Genomic DNA, 8,700 nt, shown 5'->3' on the forward strand with positions numbered 1-8,700 from the left:
ATACCGCTCTTATGACAAGCTCCGAAGTGGTGAAATGTCCGCGATGACGGGGACGCGCTTATATCGGAAAACAACTTTCACACATGAAGGCATTACACCACTTTCTGGTCATTTCCCGGTATAAAGCGCATGTGTGAAAACGGCTTATATCTCGCAGACGGTCATTTAATAAACAAAACAGCTCATTCTTCTTCTTCTTTTGTTATTGGTGTTTGGCAAACCATCTTAGAGGTGCATTATCGCCACATTAGCGACTGGAGTCGCACTACAGCAGGGTTCATACACATTTTTCCCAATGGATTTCCATGACTTCAAAACAAATTTCCACGACCAAACATTTTGTGAGGTCTAGGTGCATACATGAAAAAATGAGTGAGTTATGACATTCTACTTTAAAATGTCACTAGCCTACACTAGCCTTGTGTTGACTATTGAGAGAGAAGCAGCACGAGTAGGCTATTCATAGCTTTCAAGGGGCGTTACGTGCTGCCGGGAACGCCCACCTGACGGTCAAACAGTACTGCTAAGTACTGTTTGAGCGGACGACAGCACAGGCATCACTACAGTATCTTCTCTTTTAGCAATAGTCTCACTAATCCCACAGTGGTTTACCTGCTTTTGAGATCTGCAAAAAATAGTTTGCTTCTGTCTCACCCGTTCTCCCTCTCTTCACACGCGACGAGGGCTGTGCTCTCTCTCCACAACATTATAAAAACGAGTCCGCACTCCGCACGCAGTTTGTTGTGAAACAATTTCTCCGAACTGCCATGTGTTGGACAGTAACGTTAACGATAGTTCGGTTTGTTTGAAGTGCCCAAAACGTGCAGTTTGTTTAGATATCGTTATTTTTCAACGCTTGATAGATGGTCTAAATATTCCTGACTGGAAACTGGTGGAAAAAAGACCGCTTTTTGCTGGAGCTGCGTCTGGTCAGTGTTCAGCGCCATTGTTGTTTTGAGTTTTGACCGCCAGAATGGGCGTTCCTTGTACTTACGTAACGCCCCTTGAAAGCTATGAATATCAGGGCTGAGAACTGAAATGCCTATCCACTTCAGTAAAAACAAGTTTGGCGATTCTATTCATGTGCTGATATACGGTCATTTGAGAGTGAAACTGCACTCAATACTGCAGATACTACTACTAGCATTTCATTATGATTTTTCATGGGCTGTTCTCACTATTATCACTGTACAATGTAACATGCTGAACACTTGGCTGCCATTCTGACTATAAAAGCATCGGCCCCGGCGTGGAGTATGCACATGATCTGCGGAGGTCTGTCTTGCGGAGCCTCGCTCGACTATAATGAGACCTTTAAAAACAAGAGCTATCCTGTTACAAGAGGCGATCCCCCCCACTGTGGACAACCCCCAACTGGCTGAAGATCTGAACACCTTCTACTGCCGCTTTGAAAAGCCCTCTTCCACACCCCACCCCCAGACACTACCAAGCCCACCCCCCCCCCCACCCGCACCTACTCCTGCCACCTCACCACCCTCCCCTCCTCCTATCACCCCTACACACCTCTCCCCTGCTGCCCCCCCACCCCCACTGAAGATAGACGAGGAAGAAGTGCGAAAACTGTTTATTTATTTCGCTTCGAGAGTGCATTTTTGTTCGTGTGACCCTCAACACAGGCTTTGAGAATCCTGGGCCACTTACTGATACTTATGCTTAAATTAACCCACTCATATTATGGTTTATTTCAAGAAAAACATTTTGGCTAGTGGAAATTCTAACTGGCTGGTCACTTCTAGCAGCCATATTGGCAGGTGGTCAAAAAAGTTAATTTCAAGCCCTGGGAGAGCAAGTGGTGACATAGGAGTGAGTGAGAAAAGGATCAAATATTGGTGTTTAAGACAGAATAATGACATCACAACTGTTCATTTAAAATGAGTTGTTCCTCTAAGCCATTAGTTCATTCTGGAGTCCAAATCCCCATTTGAGGCAAATTGGAAGAATTTCCATCAAGGCACTCAACATCAAGGAGATGTTGCGTTACAGAGCTTTGGTGTGTGAGTTCAGTGACCTTGACCTTTGATCACCAAAATGTAATCCGTTCATCCTTGCCCCCAAATCAACGTTTGAGCCAAATTGGAAGAAATTCCATCAAGCCGTTCTTGAGATATCGCTTTAACGAACTTGGGAATGGCATTAGTGAGGTCACAGTGACCTTGACCTTTGACCATGAAAATCTAATCAGTTCATCCTTGAGTCCAAGTCGATGTTTGAGGCAAATTTGATGAAACTCCGTCAAGGCATTCCTGAGATATCACATTACAAGCTTGAAAATGGCGTTCGAGAGGTCACAGTGACCTTGGCCTTTGACCACCAAAATCTAATCAGTTCATGGTTGAGTCCAAGGCGATGTTTGAGGCAAATTTGATGAAATTCCGTCAAGGCATTCCTGAGATATCGTGTTAACAAGCTTGAAAATGGCGTTCGAGGTCACATTGACCTTGACCTTTGACCACCAAAATCTAATAATCAGATCATCCTGGAGTCTAAGTCGATGTTTGAGGCAAATTTTATGAAATTCCGTCAAGGCATTCCTGAGATATCGCGTTAACGAACATCGGACAACACGGATCCACCTGGCTATCGCCGGCGGAGGCATAAAAAGCGGGGCGCGCCGGAAAGCAACGAGTTTGCATCCCTGAAAGTTGACTTGACTGACAGAATTCTGAAAAATGCTTTGTAATTTTGGTCACCAAGTACAAATATTCCTGCAACAAAAGATTACTTCACCCTCATGCAAATCCCAACAATAAACATGCATGTTAGAGCATAATATGGCCTTCCATATTCAGTCTTCACTGTGCCTTACCGTTAGGATCGACAGTGACAACTGCGCACTCTTTATCATATATCTGTGGGAAAAAATGTGGTAAATGTTATGATCAGAAAGTACGTGGTTAAAAAAAAATACTCTTTGTTTATCAGTGTGGTATAACTCACATAATTCATCCGTTCTCGGACGTATTCCCAGTCCACAGATTCTTGATCAGAGTCTGAATCTGACATTTTGTCCAACTGTGTAATAGTATTTAGACACAAATCACTCAAATCAGACAAAGCTTTTCTTGCAATGCTCAACTCAACATGGATATGTTTAAATGATAATGTAAATATTTAAGAATAGTTATTAGATTCATAATTCACAGACTAACATTACACAAATCATAAACCACAGATTAGAACACTATTATTCTTAATAGTTTTGTCCTTTCCGTTTAGCTGTCAACAGCATTTGTAGGCCGTAACGTTAGCACTTCTCTAAAGCAACGTGATAAGATTTGGATAGCTAAAGATAAGGAGAGTAAAATAATGGCTGTCACTGTGGTAGTCTGGAGTATGTTTTAGTTGGAAGCACTATGCTAACGTTACGTTGACTGTCTTACATAACGTAATATTGTAGATCCTCACTTTATGGAACCAGGCCCAAACGGAGGGCTAATAAATCCTAGCATGCAGGCCTCTTCAAAACCTCCTCCTGGGGAGAAGTAGCGTTAACGTAATCGGTCCTGCTATGATGTTAGCATGCTAGCTAACTGGCATTGTTATGCATCATCAGGTTAGTAAACTACCTGGTATATTTTAGTTTGGTACTTCAAAACGTCCTCCTGGGGATAAGTAACGTTAACGTCATCGGTCCTGCTATGATGTTAGCATGCTAGCTAACTGGCATTGTTATGCATCATCAGGTTAGTGAACTACCTGGATACTTTTAGTTTGGTGCGTTATGGTAACGATAGTTAACATGCTATCTTAACGTCATCGGTCCTGCTATGATGTTAGCATGCTAGCTAACTGGCATTGTTATGCATCATCAGGTTAGTAAACTATCTGGTATATTTTAGTTTGGTACGTTATGGTAACGATAGTTAGCATGCTATCTTACTACGTGGCATAGTTTTACGTAAGTCTGGTCATGTTAGCATACTAGCTACTAGCAAGACTCGTTTGCTTAGCAGCTAGTTACGACACTTCTGCTAACGTTAACGTTTGTTTGCGCGCGTCCCGACCGACCACGCCACGAGCCAGCCAGCATAACTTTAACGTTAGTGAGTCATGAGCTAAAGACAGGATAGACTGTAGTTATGAATTGAGAAAATACTTGCCTCTCGGTCACTTGGTTGTGAAAGCTTAGTTGACTCGGACAGTTGTGTTCATATTAGCGGAAGTGTAATGATGTACATTCCATGTAGGCTACTTAGGCGGCGGGCCCAGCGGAGATTTCGTGCACTTAAACGATCCCTACCGAGGGAAAACCCAGTCCTTTATTAACAACTGAGACATGTCTCAACAAATGAAAATAAATTTGTTGCCACCCGTTCTTTCTTGCCATATTTTGTGATCGCTAACTCTGTCAACTTGCATTTTCTCCGGTAAAGAGAGCAGACAGCTATGTTTAGGGTCCCCCATGCATGACGTATTTGTACTTATCATCCAATAGCGGGCTTGGAAAAGTATCACGTGGTTCACGTTGCTCTTGTAGTTCCTGGTTACTGTCAAATCCAAACACCACAACATCACACGCTGTTAACTTTTTGGAATGATTTTCAGTGGCACTTTACTATGATTTGTATTAATTTATATAATATTAACTTAGCCAGCAATTCGGTGTTAAGACGTGACGTCAGTTGTGAAGGTTCGGCAGCTTCTGGTGGCTTGGAAGTGGGGCACGCCACGCCAGATAAAATACTAATTTATGGTAAGTTCTTTGGTAAATTTGCCCTTACAACTAACGTTACCCCTTTCAAAGTCTGTTTATTTCATTAGCAACTTTTGTGAGCTAGTCAATGCAGTACAACGCTAGTAGTTTATGAGCACTAACTGATCAGTCTGTAGGCTATGCTTCCCTTGGTCTGTCACTTGGACTAAAACGCTAGCTATTGTGATTAACTATATTAGAAATACCAACATAATAAACAGCAGCCAGCATATTTAACTAACGTTACAGGCAGGGGTGTAATGGTTGGTAAATTAGTTGGGTAAACTATCAACCTCATTTAAAAAATGTGGCTATTACCTCAACTACAGTATATTTTAGTAATCTGCTCACTAGTCTCTAATCTAGAGTAACGTTACATTTGTATTAATAACACAAACATTTTAATTAAAATTACTTAAAATTAACCAATGTGACTTACTTATAGATTTTTGGACAGGCAGCAACATTGTTTGATATTTTATATTGATTTGTTGGACAGGTTTGAAAATCTGACATGCTGCAAAACCAGGCTGACATGGCTCACTGTTGTCTGCAAGAATCTACTGCCTCCAACCTTCAATGACAGGATGACCTGATGGAAGCCAAATGAGTGCATCTAGCTGCCCGTTTCTGCTATCATGATGTAGACTACTGTCTGGGTCTTCAAATGTAATTAGAACCTGTTTAAATATAAAATCACTTCTTTGCTTAATTGTCATGTTTATACATCTGCACGGTCAACCAAGGAGCAGGCAAAAGTGGCTTTTCATGTTTTGTAGTGTGTTCTAAGTTGTAAATAAAAGAAACAGATTGCACACTCATAACTCCTATGCAGTCTTTTTATTTTAACTTCTATAGATCAAGTATTTCAACAAATCTGAAGGTTTGAGCCGTGAAAATAAATGAACTGAGACCAGCAAATGTCCATCTGTTTAAATGAATTGTGGATGATTTTTTTTGCAGGAACACTGAAAATATCAGATGGTATTACAGTTCATGCAAAACATCTCAACTAAAGAGAGAACAAATCAGCCAACAACTCTGCAAAATTAAAACAATGACTGGAATATCTATCAAGATGGCTGATGTCAGATAATCTAACAGCCTGGAAATATATTTGGCTAACAGACAACAGCGTAGTCACTTCTGGTAAGAGTGACCTGGTACAGTAAGCTGGTCACTGAAGACACCTCAAAACCTCATGATAGCAGCTATGTTTGATGATGCAAATAATGAAACAGTGTTAAATACTTTGTGTCACCAAATCAGTTTTAATGATCATTATAAGAGACATTACTTATGCCAGCCTGTTGACCAAGATACTTGATATCTGAAAGTCTATCAACCTAGATCAGGGGTGGGACATTTTTTTTCCAGAGGGCCATACTAACTTACATAATATAAAGTAAGCGAAGTGCAACACATTGGACTGATAACTGCCAGGATGTCAATATCGCAAGGGCTAAACTCTTCAAATCAGGAAAGTGTTCTGAGAGAGACCTTCCCCCAAACAAAGACTGCTTGCATAAACATATCCAGCGGGCAAACTATCAGGCTGCAGTACACAGAAGGAGCCTTGAGTGTATGCCAGACATCCCTCCTCCCATAAGGCATGGCTGGAAGATGACAGGAGATGTCTATGAAGTAGACTGGATGACACTTCCGCCAGCTCCAGAGGCAATACTGGAGCTTGTGCATTGCTCCTGTAAAAAACAAACAAACAAACGACTGTGACAGTGGTTAATTTGAAGATGCCCAAGTATGCCTACTTGGCTGTGTGTGAGGACTCCTACAGGAGGAAATCTTTCTGTATGAAGAAGTCTGTAGACCTCTATGCATATTTCCTTGGCTATATACGTTCTATAATAGTGACACTTAAAACCAGACAATTACTGCTAAACGAAATTTAATTACACTGTTCTTTAAACTTACCTGGTTAACGTATATCACGCATACATGTAGTGTTGTTGTTTTGGATATCTTTTAGCTGTTAGCTCTCTATATCAAAGGCAAAATCAATACAATCCGCTAATGCTAAAGTTCCCACACGCTTCAGAAATTCAGGTTATTTTCTACCCCATGTAAGGTGAATAAAGTTACATTAATTTGAGAACACGAACATCAGATAAATGAGATATATAACGGTAACGTTAGATACAAGCCATGTGCATTCACTCGTGCATGATGCTAGCGAGCGAGCGCTATTTGGAAGCGCTGACGCTCCTTTTACACTTAATATAACCCTCGCCAAACATTTGAACAAAATGTACAAGAAGTAGCAAACATTTTCCAATAACATTAAACCATGGATGTATTAAAATAACTTACCATCACATGTCTGTGCTCTTCTCCGTTCGTGTCCAGCTGATTACCCAAATAAACAACAGCTGTGCTCACTGCTCAATGTAGCTCAATCTGATAGGCGAACGAAATCTCTTTGTCAGTATCTCAGCGTGCTATTGGTTCAACCGGCCAGTAGGTCGCAGCGTTTGCCTGCAAATGTAACGTACTTAACAACCATGGTTTTAGATAGGCTCGCACAATTTTCGAGTGGCAACAAACAGAATGTGATTAAGACGAATATAATCTTAGAAACTTTAGAGCGCTGGGTTCTCCCTCGATGAGGATCATTGCTTTCAAGAACTAAAGCAGATACGCCGCCTGGGCCCATCGCCTAACTGAAGATACTGCCGCTTTGTCGTCAGAAGGCGTGGAGGAGAGGCCGGAGGGAGCGGAGGGGAAGGTTCAACAAACAACATTCGCGCAATGATTCGTGGGGAAGTAACCTGGCGCATTCTGGGATGTTGAGGCTAAATGACGTCACATCCGTTTTGTTAGCGTTCCATTTGCAGAAAACTTGAGCTGGGAAGTTCACTGTTCATTGGACTCAGATCCAGTCGCTAGCCAGGCTAGCCATTGTTAGCAATAAAAGTTGATAACATGGCATTTTGCGCATACAAACACTGCAAATACATGTCCACACAGATAGATGTTATGCAGTGCTGTGTGTACAGCTGATTTAATGAGACACAAACAAAACAGAAGTGCTGCCGGGCTCCTACGAGTTTTCTTTTTTTCTTTTTGATTCATTCCAAAGCATACAAGTCAACAAGCATACATTAAACATCAGTACAGAGAGTATGCCACTTCGATAGAAAAAAAAACAAAAACAGAACAAACAGGGGTATCACGTTAGAATAAACTCAGGCATTAATACAAATATTTAAATCTTTAGAAATATTGACAGTTTTTAAAGCTTTGCTGTTCTTGAGACCACATAAAGTTTTAATGTAATGTCCGAATTCAACTTTTAACTGTTGTACATGTGGTTTCTTGGTAGTCCACTTGCACTTATGTATATAGTATTTCCCATATAAAATAAAAAGGTTCAAAATAAATAATCTTTTACAATCAGTTTTTTTTATGAACTCATTTCATAAAAAAATATAATGTCTCTTTTTTCTAAGTGAACATTTGGACCAGTCAGCTCCTTGAAGAGACACTATCTCTATCCAAAATAATTTTGCACATAAACAATCAAAAAATAAATGACATATGGTCTCAGTTTCAAGATTACAAAACACACATATTCCATCAATATCTATCCTGAACCTTGAAAGTACCTGGCTAACAGGGTAAATCAAATGTAAAATTTTAAAATAAACTTCTCTAATTTTGTTGGTAACACAATACTTCTTATTGATATTCCAAACTGCCTTCCAATCAATATTCTCAAATCTAGAATCCCACAAAAACTTGGCAGGAGGTGTTGTGGAGTCCTGACATAATTTCCTAATGAAATTATTAGTAATTTTTTTGTCTGTGAAACATATACCATCTGCCATAAGGTTACCATTAACTTGTGGATTCAAATCAAGCATCATACTTCCTTGTAGTAACCTCAAAAGACCGGCAGGTATTGCGTCAAAGACAACACAACAACAAATTCTTTGGGCGTAACTGGAACTCTGAGGAATTCTGCATAA

General features: G+C 40.5%; 1 protein-coding gene across 3 annotated transcripts in view; it reads right to left on the reverse strand.

The window, feature by feature from the left end:
- The window catches only part of ttc3 (tetratricopeptide repeat domain 3), a 109,418-nt gene extending 106,393 nt beyond the window's left edge, over positions 1-3,025 (reverse strand). For all 3 annotated transcript variants that reach the window (XM_083656827.1, XM_083656828.1, XM_083656826.1), the window contains exons 1-2: positions 2,959-3,025; positions 2,828-2,870 (exon numbers count right to left, since the gene is read on the reverse strand). In XM_083656827.1, the coding sequence (XP_083512953.1) occupies positions 2,828-2,870; positions 2,959-3,024 (109 nt within the window). In that variant the 5' untranslated portion in view covers position 3,025. The remainder of the gene's footprint in view (positions 1-2,827; positions 2,871-2,958) is intronic.
- Between the last annotated feature and the right edge of the window lie 5,675 nt (positions 3,026-8,700).

The sequence above is a fragment of the Poromitra crassiceps genome, assembly GCF_964638095.1.
Source record: "Poromitra crassiceps genome assembly, chromosome: 1".
Lineage (NCBI taxonomy): Eukaryota > Metazoa > Chordata > Actinopteri > Beryciformes > Melamphaidae > Poromitra > Poromitra crassiceps.